Source organism: Microtus ochrogaster, chromosome 8, assembly GCF_000317375.1.
Source record: "Microtus ochrogaster isolate Prairie Vole_2 chromosome 8, MicOch1.0, whole genome shotgun sequence".
Lineage (NCBI taxonomy): Eukaryota > Metazoa > Chordata > Mammalia > Rodentia > Cricetidae > Microtus > Microtus ochrogaster.
Window position 1 is genome coordinate 62908496 of NC_022015.1, and position 17696 is coordinate 62926191.

The window sequence follows — 17696 nt, forward strand, 5'->3', positions numbered from 1 at the left end:
TCTACATTATTTAGAGTCCTTGAGATAGAATGTCTAGCAAAACTTTTGTTCTCAATATTGTTTGTTATATTTGTTATTTGTTACTATTGTTTATAGTTGTATTTGGTTTAGTTCTGTCTTATTTAGACAAAAGGGGGAGATGTAGGGTTAAGCCAGCCCCTTAGGGGGCACGCTTGCCTCGGGTGAATGTTTACTTATAAATCGGGCATGTGGGAGCCGTGCACCCCTTCTGCTTCCTGTTCTTCGTGGGAACCATGGTACTGTAAGTCTATTTCTTCATTAAAGCTGTATATATTCTTTACAATCTGCCTGCTTTCATTTACACCGCTACATTTGCTCATATTCTCACTCCTCTCACTCTTCAACTAGACTTTGGAGGCTCAACCCAGTGCTCTGCTGTGACTCTCTGCCTCTGTTTCCATCAGTTGTTGGATGAAAGTTCTATGGTGATATTTAAGATACTCATCAATCTTACTATAGGGCAAAGCCAGTTCGGGCACCCTCTCCACTATTGTTTAGGGTCTTAGCTGGTATCATCCTTATGGATTCCTGGGAATTTCTCTAGTGCCAAGGTTTTTTTGACTAGCCCCATAATGGCTCCCATACTCCACATCCTCTCCAGCATAAGCTATCATTGGTGCTTTTCATCTTAGCCATTCTGACAAGTATAAGATGATATCAAATAATAGTTTTGATTTGCATAACCCTGATGGCTAAGGATGTTGAACATTTCCTTTCAGTCATTTGAGATTCCTCTGTTGAGAATTCTCTGTTTAGATCTATATCCCTTTTTTCCCCCATTGGATTATTAGGTATTTTGATGTCTAATTTCTTGAGTTCTTTATATATTTTGGAGATCAATCCTCTGTCTGATGTGGGGTTGATGAAGATCTTTTCCTATTCATTAGGCTGCCTTTTTGCCTTATTGACTGTGTCATATGCTTTACAGAAGTTTTTCAGTTTCAGTTTCATTTATTTATTTTTGCTCTCAGTGTTGTGCAACTGGTCTTATATTTAGAAAGTAGTCTCCTGTGCCCAAGCATTGACTTCTACTTCCCACTTTCTCTTCTATCAGGTTCATTATGGTTGGATTTAAATTGAGGTCTTGAATCCATTTGGATTTGAGTTTTGTGCATGGGGATAGATCTGAATCTATTTGCAATCTTCTACATGTTGACATCCAGTTATGCCAGCACCATTTGTTGAAGATGCTTTTCTTCCCCAATTTTAGCTTTTTTTTTTTTTATCAAAAATCAGGTATTCATAGGTGTGTGGATTAATAAGTGGGTCTTCGACTTGATTCTATTGGTCAACGTGTCTGTTTTATGCTAATACCAGGCTGTTTTCATTACTGTAGCTGTATAATGGACCTTGATGTCAGGGATGGTGATGCCTCCAGAAGTTTCTTTATTGTACGCAACTGTTTTGGCTATCCTTGCTTGTTTGTTTTTCCATATGAAGTTGAGTATTGTTCTTTTAAGGTCTGTGAAGAATTGTGTTGGGATTTTAATGGGGACTGCATTGAATCTACAGATTGCCACGTTTATTATGCTAATCCTACCTATCCAAGAGCATCGGAGATCTTTCCATTTCTGATATCTTCTTCAATTTCTTTCTTCAAAGACTTAAAATTCTTGTTGAACAGGTCTTTCACTTCTTTGGTTAGTGTTAACCCAAGATACTTTGTGTTATTTGTGGCTATTGTGAAGGGTGGTGCTTCTCTAATTTCTTTCTCAGCTTCTTTATCATTTGTATACAGAAAGGCTACTGACTTTTTTGAGTTGATCTTGTATTCTGCCACATTACTGAAGGTATTTATCACTGTAGGAGTTCCCTGGTAGAGTTTTTGGGGTCACTTATTTATACTATCATATCATCTTCAAATAGCTGAAGTTTAACCTTGTCCCTTCCAATTTGATTCCTCTTGATCTCCTCTTCTTATCTTATTGCTCTATCCAGAACTTCAAGAACTATGTTGAAATGAGCTGTGATCTGGATCAGCTGGGGAACTAGCAGAGTAGAAGGGGTGAGAAGAGCCAGGTTGCTTGAGGCTTTGATAGTTAACAACAGGGACATGCTACTAGGGACCAGAGGAGCCTGGAGGTTGATATTTGCTTTGATGTATAACCACAGCTATATGGCAACAGAGTCAGATGTTCATTTTCCAGAGGAAAGGGAATGAAATAAGCCAATAATGAAAGTGGGTCCTTTTGGTAACAGAAAACCCTGTTCAGAGGTTTCAGTGGAATGCTCCCTGTGAGCTTTTATCTCTCAGCCAGCAATAGTCTAGCTCCAGCTGAGTCAAGATTGTCATCTTGGACCAGGTCAGCGAGCCTGCCCTGTTGGGATGCTTGGGGATTTTCCCTTTGGACCTGACAGTTGTCGTATCTGAACATACCACGGTTTGTCTCTTTCCATTTGCTTTGCCCATTTTTCCCTTTTTTTCCATCCACCTCCTGTCTTCTTTTCTCCTCTTATTTTCTTCTTCCTTTATTTCTTACTTCTTTTCTCCTTTTCCAGCCCATATTTATTTTGTAGCTAATTCAATTTTTGCATTATTTAATTACTAAAAATACTCAGCTTCAGAGTAGCTGGGATAACAGACCTACCTGCTCCATCTGACCCTGTTCTCTACTCTCCAGTCTCCATTCAGTGAAAAACTCACCCAGTGACTCTTCTGTTCCTTATGCCATTACATAATGTGAGCATATTAGGGACCCCTATTCTTTTAAATTTTAGCTATTATATATTGATTTCCTAACACAGAGCTTTTCCCAACATACACATATGTACATATATACATACACATGCATGCACTCACACAAGCACATACACATGTACACACATACTGGATAACTCTAAGATTAATGTTTTCTTGAATAACTGGAAACCGTTTTCTAGTCATGTTGAGACAACAGAAAACCAGTACAAGCTCGTCATGATGGTGCATGCTTGTGATCCCAGATCTCCAGGTATTAAGGAAGAAGGATCATGAGTTCAAAATTTAACTTGCATTACATAGGGAGTTCCTAAAAAAACAGGATCATGTCACATTAAACACAAGCCACATATCCACAGAGAGAGAGAGAGACAGAGAGAGAGAGAGAGAGAGAGAGAGAGAGAGAGAGAAAGAGAGAGAGAGAGACAACCTTTGACTGAATATTTGATCTACACATTCCTAAGATTCTACTTTCATGCTAAAAGCCCCTACCCTGTATCACAAGGTCTATATCACAAATCCTTCAGACACAGTCTTGTGAAAGTCCCTCATTTGCTACATCCTTGACATCACTGAGTTTTTAGAAAACGTGTCACTGCACAGTTTTAAGTAGCACTAAAATATTGTTCACACAATGGGCATTTCCTTGATTATTATGTGTTGTTAGATTTTAAATTTCTTATTCATGTTATAATTTTCTTAACCAGTACAGCTTTTTAACTATACAAATGGTTCTTGTCGCGTTTGTTGTGATGACTTATTTTCTGATTACAGTTTTCCCTTTCATGTCGCTACCTCATCTAATCTCAGTCACTTATAATTAAAAGTCTGTTTCAAACTTAGGTACATTGGTGTTAGGTCCAAAGGAAGCTCCAATTCCCTAAGATTCAAGAGGAAGATCATCAATCAAGAAATGAGCTTAACCTAGATTATAGGAGGATTTCTGGTAGCTAGATAAAAGAAATTCCTCAGGAACTTGTGAAAACAGTTCCTATCTGCCAAAAACATTCATTTCCCTCACCTGGCAGAAGGGACATACGGCTATCAATGGCACCATCAGCGTATCAAAGCTCATGCTGGTCTCTAAGCTCCATCACTATCACTATCACAGTCCCTGTGCTCATCCTAGCCCTTCTCACCTTCTCTTCTTCTCTTGCCCCTTCCAGCTGACAAGCTTCCCTCCTGACGCTACTCATCCTTCTTAACCTGGCTGTTGACATTATTTTCTGCTCTTCTAATCTCACTATCCTCAGCTATTTGTCTGTCTGTCTGTCTATCATCCCGTTCTATCTCTATCTCTTGTTATCTATGCTCTCTCTCTTATTCCCTCACTCTCAATTGCTTTGTTTACTATGCTGTATCTTGATATTTCCACTATTATTTCCTGATCTCCCACTTCCTTAGTTGGCCATGGTTAGTCTTTTCCCTTCTGTCTCTGCTCTAGATTCTTCCATATGTCTCCAGCTGTGCTTTCTCTCTCCTTTGCTCTCCCTGTCTCTCTCTCTCCTCTTTCACATTTACAATAAAAACTTAGGCATAGCAATGAGCTGTCACGTCATCAGTTACCCCTTGCATATCACCAGGGATTAAGTACTCAACATGTGAATTTTCCAGAGAGAAGATGGGCATAATTCATTCCATCTCAGTTTTGTGTGTTGTCTTGCTTTCCTAGTAGATTATAAGATCCAGGAAGTCAGAGACATTGTGCACTCATGCACTCCAAGTGCCTAGAATGCAAATGCAAAGTGCCTATCACATTTTACTCAATAAACATTTATCGATTATATGAATGAATGGTGAATGAATGAATGAATGAATGAATGAAACAAATACTCTTAGTGTTCTATCAGGAACAGAAGTCAACTGCTCCATCTTAAATTTATTTCTAAGTTTATTTTCTGCTTAGGGCTGTAGAGAAGTCTCTTCTTTGTGTTAAGTTCATAGTCAAAGATGGCTCATCTGAAATCACAAATTTTACTGTTAAAGGAATTCATTAGTGGACTGGAGCAATGGCTCAGTGGTTAAGAGTGATTCCTGCTATTACAGATGACCGGCATTCTGATCCTTGTAATAGGAGCAGCGGGGCTGCATACCCAGCACCCAGCCGCCCACATGGCTAGCTTATGCCCAGAAATAATTACACGGAAACTGTATTCTTTTAATCACTGCCTGGCCCATTAGTTACAGCCTCTTTTTGGCTAGCTCTTACATATCGATCTAACCCATTTCTAATATTCCTGTAACACCACGAGGTGTCTTACCAGGGAAGATCTTAACCTGCTTCTGTCCGGTAGGAGAATCATGGTGACTCCTTGACTCAGCTTCGTTCTCCCAGCATTCTGTTCTGTTTACTCTGCCTACCTAATTTTATGTCCTATTAAAGGGCCAAGGCAATCTCTTTATTTAACCAATGAAATTAACACAAAACAGAAGACTCTCCCCCATCAGATCCTAGCACCAAGTGCAATGCTGGCTCCAGGGGAAGCAATGCCCTTTTCTGGACTCCACTGGCATTCACACTGACACAAGTGTACCCAGAAACACACACAATTGTTTTAATCTTTGAAAAAGAAGACCCTTAGTTTTTTCATCTTTTCTATCAGAGTGCCATAGAGTGGGTAATGCACAATGAAGAGAAGTTTGCTTCCCCACAGTTAGGAAGCCAGAATGTAGGAGAATGAAGGAGTGTCAAGTACTTTCCTGGTGGGCAATCTCAAGGTGGAAAAGCAAAGATGAAAGAGCCAGAAAGAAGCAACTGCTCTCCTAGGGAGACCTGCTGCCATGGTAACAGTATTGGTCTATTCATGCTGGGTCATTGGCTCCTATGATTCAGCATCCTACCACCCACCAGATGCCCCATTCACTACATTGGCACATGGGGATCAAGTTTCTCACAGGAACTTCAGGGGATATATTTGAACCACAGCAAAAGAAATAATGCTGAGTTTATTTCTGTGTTAGTTAAATTTCTGTAATTATAACAAAATACCTGAGGCAACTAACTTAAAAAGAGAAAAGATTTATCTTGGCTTGCAGTGTTAGAGGTTTCAGTACTTGGTCACTTGGGCCTACAGCAAACACATTATAATGGAGAGACCAGGGCAGAGAAAGCTCCTGTCATGTGGCGACCAGGACCTAAGGAATGAGACAGGAAGAGGCTAGAACCCCCAAATCCCTTTCAGAGACATGCCATTAATGACCTAACTACTTTCATTGGAACCATTAGTACCATCAGCTGTCAACCAAGACTTTGGGACATGGACCTTCGGGAAAGACATTTAATCAAACTAAAGTACATTCTGATGAAGGAGACAGAGATGCCAAGCTGGTTCACTGCTACATTAACTGCTGAAGTTCATGTGGAAAATCACTTTAAACATTTTGATTTGTCAACGAGGACAGAAGGAAATGAAGCAGGTGAGAATCTACTTTTAGTAGTGGGTCTTGGTGTGACCTGGAAAACACATGTGCATTGTGTTATGACCTTTGGACCTTTAGGTCTGTATATTCTGTAATTCTGTTTTCAAGAGTAGTAAAGTGTTTATACTATGGGATGTATTAGATGGTCATGCATATTTAGAGCTCGTATAGTCCCAGAGTATCCTTCTGTAGAGAGCCCAGAAAGTCAATGGCTGCTCAGGCCAAGTTGCTGAATGCCTGAGAAAAAAAGGGACCAATGATGACACCCCATTCAAGGACTGAGCCCTGAAAGGACTTGGATCATTCCTGGTGGAAGTCAGTGTTCAAAGTTTCAAAAACAAAAGTCTTCATGTGAGTCTTCGTGGAATGTTCTTGGGAGAGGGCACTTTACAAACATTCAAGTGGTCACATACGGTTCATCATGGGTGCTCATGCCAGCTTCCTTCCTTCTGCCATGTTTACTGACATTCAGGTTAGGCCTTCTTCATCTTGTTTGTTTTCTCATTTGCCAGTGTCTCTGGAAACACTTCCACAGACAGAGGCAGACCTGTGCTTTACCAAGACTAGCAGATGGCCCAGATTAACGAACACAAGCATAAATAAGGAAAAGGCAAGACCAGCACATTTCTCTTTCATCACAGATGAGAGCTGCTGAACACCTGGGTATGCACATGCTGCCCCAGAAGGCGGATCCCAAGGGAGCCAGGGCTGCATAGAGTGCCCTAAACATGATTTGCCTCCATATTGTTAGTGATCATGACAGATCAAGGAATGTCAAACCATTTTAGTCTCTGGAAAAGCAAATATTCAAAGTTTCCCCTTTTGGATTCTGGTTAATGATTTTGGTTACTAATTACGCTAGTTCCTAGGTGCCAAACATGATTCTGGAACATTTCACTCATTCACCCACTTCATCCTCCCATCACCATGGTGATCTGGTAGCAGTATTGTTTCCAGTTCAGAACAGGAGAATCTAAAGCCTCTAGAGGCAGGGGGTCACTTCCCTCAGGGAGCCACAGCCTAGAAATGCAGGTAGGTGGCTATCAGAATGTGCATCCATTCATTCAAGTCCCTGCCAGGTCATGGAGTGTGCTCTTATCCTTGAAGGAAAGGAGCTTAGTGAATGAAGCAGAGAAAAATCCTTGCTCCTGGGGAATAGAAACTGCTCCCTACAGTGGCCTGTGGGGCACAGGGGTGAGGAGAGTGAGGATGGACTATTGAGGCAATAATGAGGACGGATGCTGTGGTAAAGGTTTCCTTCTCCAGGTTGATTACCCTCTCTGTTGCAAATCTAAGACATCAATACTTCCTGACTCACAGCACAAAGCTAGTCCCTGAAAGACTTGGCTTTTACTTTCTCCCTTTCTTTCTTTCTTTCTTTCTTTCTTTCTTTCTTTCTTTCTTTCTTTCTTTCTTTCTTTCCCTTTCTTTTCTTTCTTCTTTTTTGTTTTTGTTTTTTTGGGTTTTTTTTTTCTCTCTTTCAACTCATTTGTCCATTAAAAGTGACATCCGTTTTACTTTCTGGTTTCAATTTCTCTTCTGTGGGGCCAGCTGCAGAGAAACAGGAAAAGAAACCAGCTGCTGGTGATATATAAGGGTCTATAGCCCTTCTTTCGGAGTCGGAGGACAAGATTGTCTGCAGCTGCCTGCAGCCGCTCTGAGCCCTTCAACACAGCTGAGAGGCACAGCAACTATGAGGTATGCCCTCCCTTTCTCTGCTGCGGAGAATGTAGTCAGCCTTGATGACAGATGCAAATCCTAAGCAGCCAAGGTCCCAAGAGAGGCCAGTCCTGTTTTTACTTTTCACATCTCTGTCTCTACAGCTATCATTATGTCATAGAGATGCCCTGTGGCTTCCTCCAGATCTGCTTATCTGGCAGCTGAGAGCTGACATCACAGAGTTGTTTGATCTAGCAGGGACTTCTTAGAAAGATAGATCTGGGAGAATTGTTCTTGTGAATTCTCTCTCTCTTTCTCTCTCTCTCTCTCTCTCTCTCTCTCTCTCTCTCTCTCTCTCTCCCTCTCCCTGTTGCCTGGTTGCAAAATTAAATTGAGAGTATCTAATAAAAATATTTTTCAACAGTGTTCTTTTATGATTTCTTTACTTTTAAAAATGTACTTAGATTACTAATGCTGCTTCTCCCTCATCTGAATTTTACTTGCAATTGCTCGATTAATCTCAGAATTGCAGGTTCATTGCTAACTAAAGAGAGCACTGGAAGGAAGGGACTTCTCCCACACACTGCCTCTCAGCTCTGTCTTCTAACTGGTAACTCTATCTCTGGCCCAACAAAAAACATGTTTGGTTGCAAGGTGTAAGGCTGAAAAGCCTAAGAGAGGGGCTGAGTACGGTCAGTACGGTTCAGACATGATCTTTGTCACTTTATGTGGCTTTCCAGCTATCAATTGTTCAAGTCAGAAACTGCAATATTACAATACATAGCAGATTTATAAACAGCATGGAAAAAGTAAGTGAGAATACACAATATTCCAGAGGCTTCTGTGCTGGGTTAGTTTGTTTCCTGCTTATTTCTTTTTCTGTCTGTGGGTCTAAAGGGAATCTTAAAGGATGAAAAAAATCCTTAAGAGTCACAATGGTACCCTGAGGGGGGAAAGAAGAGTTCTCTGCCACAGAAAAGGCACTAAATGCCTATAAGCCTCTCCGGCAGCCACACTTCCTATCCCTGGCATAAAATTTATAAGCCTGAGAGAATAAAATTCAAAGGGAAATTAAAATAATAATGTGAAAGTATGAGTAAGCTATCAAAATGAGACATCACCAATGTAAGAAGTAGAAATGGGGTAGGGGTATGGAGACTGCATTTTATTGTAAAATAAAGGTTTGAGGCATTGCTAGCATATATAATACAATTAATAGATGAGATATCCCACAGTTGGTAGAATGGATAAAAATCAAGAATGATTAAAAATAAGACATAAGCAGTTAAAATGAGCAGATACCCAAAATACTTTAATCTTATTACAAATCATCCATGTTTGCTGCAAACAAACATGTTTTTTCTTCACAAGAACAAGGAAATAGAATCAACCTAGATGTCCAACAATGATGAATGAATAATGAGGATGTGGTACATACAATGAATTTTATTCAGTCATTAAAAGAAAAAATTAAAGGACAAGCCTGTCCTAAGGATGAGCTACCTAAGTGGTTACTTAGTGGTCAGCCCAAAAACCACATACACACAAACAGCAAAGGATGGACTCAGTGGATTGTATTTGTAGATTTGTGAATATATATCCAAAAATATGTAAAAAAAATCTCAAAGAAAAAGAGGCTGTTAATTTGAGAGATGGGGAGCATGGGAGAAGTTGGAGGGAGGAGACACATGATTTGCTGGAGGGAAAACAGGGAAAGAGGGAAGTGATGCAGTTATATTTTAATTAATATTGTTATGCCCAGATCACATGTCCCCCCCAAACCAACTAGGACCCTGAGTGCTGTATGTAAAAGCAAAGAGCTTTTATTCTTACACAAGTTTGCAAATTCCAACTCTCCAAGTGTCCAATATATTGGAGTGATCAGAGAGCCCCCAAATTAGTTGGGGTTGGGTTTTTATAGTAGCAACGGTAGAGGAGAAGGATTTCTAAGGCTCAGGACCCCTGATTGGCTGACATTTGTCCAGGTATGTCCTGGCGAAACACAATCCATCTACAATGGTTGGAGTGTTAGGAATTTTTTTTGGATGATCTGCTCCTGGGTGGTGTCATGTTATGGCTTTTCCTGGAACCATGTTCTCTCCCATTTCTCATTTGTAAATCTTAGCTTTACAAATGTATAATTATATGAATGTGTGTCAGGGAACTAGAAATAGAGTCAGGATCAGGAAAAGACAGAAAAGAGGCATTAAAAGAGAGTAGGGAGAGCAAGTGTTCCAGAACACATATGATATAAAAGAGTGGGGGAGGGGAGGCACGAGGGCACATGTGATATAAAAGAGAGGGGGAGGGATGTACCAGAGCACATGCGACATAAAGTGAAAGTGGGAACACATCACATGGAGGCTTTGAGACAGGAATGAGGGCAATGAAACAGAGAGAAGAAGGCAGGGGAAGGGGCATCCAATGCAAAGTACAAGATGTAAAATAAAAGAATTTAAAACAAAGGTAGTAACTATCTTTTAACAATAAATGGTTAGCAGTGTAATCCAACAGCAGAAGAGAGTAAAAATATTTAAATAAAAGACACAACTAATGTGATAAAATTTCAAGAAGCTAGACTAAATAAAGAAAGCACATTAAAGGTATATTTAAAATTGGAGTGGGGATGGAAAGACAGATTGGCAATTACAAACAAATACTGCCCTTCTAGAGGAGTAGAGATCTGTTCCCTGATCCCATATCAGATGACTGACAACTAACTGTAGTTCCAATTCCAGCGAATACAGTGCCCTCTGCTGGCCTCCGTGGACACCACACTGGCATGCTCATACCCCTACATAGACATCCACACATACTTCTTAAAAATCTTGTAGATAAAGAAAAGAAACAGATGAGTCCCACAATCCCTACTCTTTGCTTCCTGATTCCCTGGGAAGTGAGGAGGTCCAGTCACATGCTTCTGCTGTCATAGAATCCACCAATCCTTCTCTGTCAAGATGGACAGAACCCTTTTATATCACAAATCAAAATAAATCATTCTTCCTTAAATTTTTTAAAAATTTAGAATAATGGGAAATAGAAAACAATTGGCTTTTAAAAGAGAACTGAAAGAAATAAAGTGGATTTGAGTTTCTAAGATAACAGAGAATTTAAACTCATCTCTGTGAATGTCAATAGAATACAAACATGTAGTTAAGATTTTCAAATTTCAATGGTGGATAAGAAGTTAAGAGTAAAGAAGTGATTTTTTTTTAATTTATTTTTTAAATTTCAGTTTACATTCAACCATAGTTCTCTGTTGCACCCCTCCTCCCACCCCTCACCTCTCCCCAGCATTCCTCCCAATGGGTAAGGGCTCCCAATGGGAGTCAACAGAGTCTGCTATATTGAGTTGGGGCAAGACCAAGCCCCTCCCCTCTGCATTAAGGGTGAGCATGGCATCCCACCATAGAGAATGGGCTCCAAGAAGCTAGCTCATGCACCAGGGACTGGTCCTGGTCCTCCTACTGCCAGGGGCCCCTCAGATAGTCTAAGTTTCACCACTGTCTCCCACAATGGAGGGCCTAGTTTGGTCCCAGGGAGGTTCCACAGCTGTAAGTCTAGAGTTCTTGAGTATCCACAAGCTTGGTTCTGCTGTCTCTTTAGATTTCTCCATTATGATCTTGACCTCCCTTGTTCATATATTCCCTCCTTTCTCTCTTTGATTAGATTCCTGGCGCTTGGCTTGGTGCTTCGTTGTAGAAGCCTGGGTCTAGTTCCTACTGGATGAAGGCTCTATGATGATAGTTGACATATTCACCAATCTGATTAGAGAGGAGGACCAGTTTGGGCATTCTCTTGAATGGTATTAGCTGGAAGTATTAGCTAAGGTCATTTTTGTGGATTCTTGGGAATTTCTCTAGCACCAAGTTTCTCCCTTACCCCATAGTAGCTCTGTCTATCAAGATCTCTCTTTCATTGCTCTCCCATTCCAACCCTCTCCCCCCTCAACCATCCCTTTCTCTCATGCTCTCATCACCCATCCTCCCCTGTTACCATATACCCTTGCCTGCAGTTTACCCAGGAATTACTCGTCTACTTCCCCTTCCCAGGGAAATCCATGTGTACCTATCAGGGTCTTTCTTGTTTACCTAACTTCGCTGCAACTGAGGACTGTACTCTGTTATCCTTTGCTTTATGTCACAAATCCACTTACGAGTGAGTACATACTTTGTTTCTCTATCTGAATCTGGGTTACCTCACTAAGAATGTTTTTTTTCTAGTTCCATCCTTTTGCCTGTCTAGTTCCATTTCATGATGTCATAGTATTTTACATCTAAGTAATACTCCATTGTGCAAATATACCACATTTTCTTTATCCATTTTTAGGAAGGAGGGGCCCACTTGTTTGTCCCAGCAGCTCAGCTAGCTTACACCTGAAATAACCACATAGAAACTGTGTTAATTAAAACACTGCTTGGCCATTAGCTGTAATTTCTTATTGGCTAACTCTTACATATTAGTTTAACCGATCTCCATTAATCTGTGTATCACCACATGGCAGTGGCTTACCAGAGATTTTACCCAGTGTCTGTCTTAGGTGGAAGATCCATGGCTTCTCTGACTCTGCCCTTATCCTCCCAGCATTCAGTTCTGTTTTCCCTGTTTACCTAAGTTCTGCCCCATCAAAAGGCCAAGGTAGTTTCTTTATTCATTAACCAATCAAAGCAACGCATGTACAGAAGTACCTCCTACACCCATCCATGCTTCAGTTGAGGGGCATCTAGGTTGTTTCCAGTTTCTGACTGTTTTGAATATTGCTACTATGAACATTGTTGAGCAAAAGTCCTTACAGTATAATTGAGTATCCTTTGGGTATATATGCCCAAGAGTGGTATTACCAGGTGTTGAGGTAGATTGATTCCCAATTTTGTGAAAAACTGCCATACTGATTTCCAAAGTGGCTGTGCAAGTTTGCATTCCCAGTGAAGGAGTGTTCTCCTGACTTCATATCCTCTCCAGCATAAGAAGTCCTCAGTATTTTTGATCTTAGTCATTCTGACAGGTATAAGATTGTATCTCAGAGTCATTTTGATTTGCATTTCCCTGATGATTAAGAATGTTGACCAATTCCTCAAATGTTTTTTGGCCATTTGAGATTCTTCTAATGAGAATTCTGTTTAGCTCTGTAGCCGATTTTTCAATTGGATTATTTTCTATTTTGATATCTAGTTCTTTCTGATATTCTTTATATATTTTAGAGATCAGCTCTCTGTCAGGTGTAGGGTTCCTAAAGATCTTTACCCATTCTGTAAGTTCTCGTCTTGTCTTATTTACCGTGTTCTTTGCCTAACAGAAGATTTTCCATTTCAGAAAGTCCCATTTATTGACTGTTGTTCTCTGTGTCTGTGATACTGGTGTTTTATTTAGGGAGTAGTCTCCTATGCCAGTGAGTTCAAGGCTATTTCCCACTTTCTCTTCTATCAGGTTCAGTTTAACTGGATTTATGTAGAGGTTGTTGATCCGTTTGGACTTGAGTTTTGCACATGGCAATAGTTATGCATCTATTTGTAATCTAATACATGTTGACATCCAGTTATGCAAGCTCCATTTGTTAAAGATGCTTTCTTTTTTCCACTGTACTATGTTGGTGTCTTTATAAAAAACAAACAAGTGTTTATAGGTGTGTGGATTAATGTCAGGGTCTTCGATCGATTCCATTGGTCCATGTATGTGTTTTTATATCAATAGAAAGCTGTTTTTGTAACTATAGCTGTATAGTAGAGTTTGAAGTCAGGGATGGTGATGCCTCTGGACGAACCATTCTTGTACAGGATTGTCGAAGCTACTCTGGGTTTTCTGTTTTTCCATATGAAGTTGAGTATTGTTCTTTCAAGGTCTGTGAAGAATTGGGGTGGGATTTTGTAAGAAGAAATTCAGTTACTATCTCTAAACACAAAGCTCCAGGAATAATACTGAAGCTGTACTGCGGCTCACAGACCCTCCAACACAAAGGCGGGAGCTAGCTAACAGAAACAGTCTTTCTAGGAAACCCAAACGCCATGTAGGACTGACTCACTTCCTTCTGTCAGTTTTTCTGCCTAAAATGAGCAAACTCTTACTTCCTTATGCAGTAATTCAGACATATGACAAATACTGAAATAAAAGAAAGGGAAGCATGTGCCTTGGTTAGGTTTGGATGAACTCTCTTTAGAAGGAAAGGAATATTTGCTGAGATCCCACTCCTTGACAGGTGAATGTGTGGTGTCTCCCAAATGACTGTTTCTTTTTTTTCTGTCCCACAGCACAACCATAGAGAAATCCTTGGAGAGCAGGCTCCAGCAGCTAAAATGCCATTTCACCTGGAACTTGAAAGAGAGAGAGGAGACCGTGGATGAGTTTGAGAACAGGGTGTTTAACAAGGTTGAATTTCAGAACAGTGAGTGTAAAGCCACGATGTGCAACATCCAGGCCTATGTCAACCACCTCAGAGGCCAAAACGAGGCAGCGCTGAAGTGTTTAGAGGATGCTGAACGTTTTATCAAGAAACAGCATCCTGACCAAGTAGAAATCAGAAGTCTGGTCACCTGGGGAAACTATGCTTGGGTTTATTATCACATGGGCCAACTCTCAAAAGCTCAGGCTTATCTTGATAAGGTGAGAGGGGTCTGTGAGAAGTTTTCCAGTCCCTATAGGATCGAGAGTCCTGAGCTTGACTGTGAGGAAGGGTGGGCCCGTTTAAAGTGCACCCATAACCAAAATGAGAGAGTGAAGGTGTGTTTTGAGAAGGCTCTGGAAAAGGACCCGAAGAACCCAGAATTCACCTCTGGATGGGCCATGGCAAGCTACCGTCTGGACTACTGGCCAGCATCGCAGGACACTATTGGTTCCCTGCAACAAGCTATTAGATTGTCTCCTGACCACCCTTATCTTAAAGTCCTTAGGGCACTGAAGCTTGAGAGAATGCATGAAAACCAAGGACAGAAACTAGTTGAAGAAGCCTTAAGGAAAGCTTCAGGTGCAACAGATGTGCTGCTCAGTGCAGCCAAGTTTTATTACAAGACAAATGACGCAGACAGAGCTATACAGCTGCTTACAAAGGCTTTAGAACGCCTGCCAAACAATGCCTATGTGAATTACTATATTGGATGCTGCTACAGGTCAAAAGTGCTTGGAATGGTTCATAGAAGAGAAACTGCATTTAATGGGAATCAACAGAAGTTTCAGGAACTAACAAAACAAGCGATTAAATATTTAAGGAAAGCAGAGGAGACCAAGGAGATGCTGAAAAGTTCCTGTAGCTACCTAGCTAGGCTTTATGCCACGGCAAACCAGTATGAAGAAGCCAATTATTACTTCCAGAAGGAATTCAAGAAAGGATCTTAGTCCAGGCCTTAAACAGTTGCTCCACCTACAGTATGGCAATTTCCAGTTGTATCAAATGAAGTGTGAAGAAAAGGCCATCCATCATTTTATGGAGGGTGTGAAAATAAGGCGGAAGACGGAGACTAAAGGAAAGATGATAAAAAACCTTCAAGAAATTGTCCTAAGGCGACTTTCTGAAAATGAATTTGATTCTGAGGCCTTGTACATCTTGGTGTTTCTTCGGGAGTTGAATGAAGAAGGCGAGCAAGCTGCTAAAAAAGCTGAGAAGGTGCTGGATGCTGAGAAGGTGCTGGATGCTGAGAAGGTGCTGGATGCTGAGAAGGCTGCTCCTGCAGCATCTTCGCGTGAGAAGGATGGGGACGAGTAGGGGTGACAGGGTGCCTGCAGTGCTACTGCTGGCAGGAAACTGAAACCCTTACCAAGTTGCCATTCAATGTAATTAACAGCTTCATGGACAGGAACCCTTCTATCAAATATTAGCACCTGAATTGCTGGATCAGAGAGAGCTTTGAGAGAGGAACCAGTTGGAGCCATAGACACAAGAGCCTGGCAAACAGCCTAGATTGCTTTTTATTTCTTAGAAATAGTTCCCATGGTAGCAATTCTTTAATCACCCTCTTTGGATGCTTCTCTTGGGTTTGTTTCTGTCATTATTTAAAGCAGCCAAATTCCTCAAATGGGTGAGTTTTCCATCCTTGAGTTATTTTACCAATTGTACAGCCTTGTTCTACATAGATAACAGTGCCCATCAAAAAACTCAGGAGCCAGGGGCAGTTGCTCAAGACAATAATTCCAGCACTTGGGAGCTGAGACAGGAGGATTAGCATGAGTTTGAAGTTATTCTGAGCATGACCTGGAATGGGTGGTGGAGGGTGGTGAGAATTAGCCATGTAAATATTTAATGATTATGTACATTATCTTGTTAGTTTGGATTGTATATGCCTATATAACCTATATTATATATATAAAACCTATATATAATATAGCACACATTTCTAAAGCACGGAAGCTAGGGATTTTGTTTTACTGTATAATTTCAAAGCTTACAAAATAGTGCTCAATATTAATTTGGCTCAAAATAGAAACTGAATGGCGAGTTTCAGGTCTAAAAACAAACAAGAAACAACAAAGGCTGATGAACAAAATCCTTCCTCCAATTCACCAGCCAGTCATCAATTTACAGTGTCCCATAAACATGAGTTTATTTGCAACATTAACTCAGATGGCAACATAATTGGAAAACTCAGAAGAGAGAAAGTAAGAAGAGCCATATCTGTGCAAACCAATAGAGTCAGACGATTACATTGTCAGACTTGCGGGAGGCACATGGGGAGACTTCTCAACTCTGCTCTCCCTACGAGGGTGGATCTGCATGAAAATAAGGGGGGTCTGTCTACCATAGTGACAATTGAAATAAATATTTATTTCAAACTTAAGTGGAAACTTAAGAAGGACACTGGGTGGGAGAATAACTTGGTAACTGAGGCCTGGTGGTAGGAAATGGCATGGGTACTGGAGGGAGAATTCTTTCCTCCATTAGAAATGTTGCAAACCAAGGAATAGAAAAACTTCTTTGAACTCTGAAAAAATACTCAGGAACATCAGAAAATTGATGACTGGCGTTTCCTTGGTCGATCTGCAATGGCCAAAACATTAAGGTTGATGTGCTGCAGCAGAGAGGCGATTGGCCCAGCGTGAGGCTGACAACCGCCTCTGGGGTGAAAATGTTTCTTTATTGGCATTAGTTTACTTATAAGTATATATGAACATTTTTGAGCAATCAAAATATATTAGATTAATAGGTTCTTAAAACTGAATGTTCTAACAACTGTAACAATGTTCCCTGTTATTTTAAATATTAAAGGGTTTTGTATGCACTTAAGTACACCATTAGACAGCATTTGAATTTATTTGTTAATAAATAACACATGCTAGAACATTGAGCAGTGTTCTGGCTGAATAAAAATTTTACTGTACTCTCACTGTCTTAGATTAGGCACTAATAATAAAGAGTGGCATTAATTATTTTGCAGCCTAAAGTGTCTGTTCTTTTTATATTTGATGTCGGATATCTGCACAGGAACACACTTAATCTTGACTTTTATCCTTTCTCCCTTCCTGTTGCAGGGATAAAACACAGACTAAAACAACTTGAGGGTCTATATAGCTAACAAGTTACAGTCTATTGCTGAGGGAAGCCCAGACAGGAATTCAAGGCAAGAACCCCGTTAAAGACCCTGGATAGAATATAGGACATAGCTGGATCACATCTTCAGGGAATGGCATTCCTCTCCCTAAGGCTATACGAGGATGTGACAATTTATGAATCAGACATAAAAACCTGTGATGCTAATGAAAGACCCTCGGAGAGGACCTTTTTTCGGGGAGACCTCTCCAATGCCAAGGAACAGGCCGAGACCACATGGATACAAATTGCAAGAGGTTTATTGAGTAGGCACAGGTACCTGCGGGCAGCAAGATCTCTCGGAAGACTTGCGCACCTGCCAACTGGAGGGCGGGCTTTTTATAGGGAAGAGCAAAAAGCAAGTTTTACAGAAGCAAAAGCGTGGTT

At 40.6% G+C, this 17696-nt stretch overlaps 1 protein-coding gene across 1 annotated transcript; it reads left to right on the forward strand.

Moving 5' to 3' along the window:
* The first annotated feature begins 7775 nt into the window (after positions 1-7775).
* Positions 7776-15491, forward strand: LOC101986936 (interferon-induced protein with tetratricopeptide repeats 2). Its single transcript, XM_005372533.3, is given in 3 exon segments — positions 7776-7837; positions 14044-15112; positions 15114-15491. Coding segments are annotated over 3 exon segments (1452 nt in total). The 5' UTR covers positions 7776-7832.
* The last annotated feature ends 2205 nt before the right edge of the window (positions 15492-17696 follow it).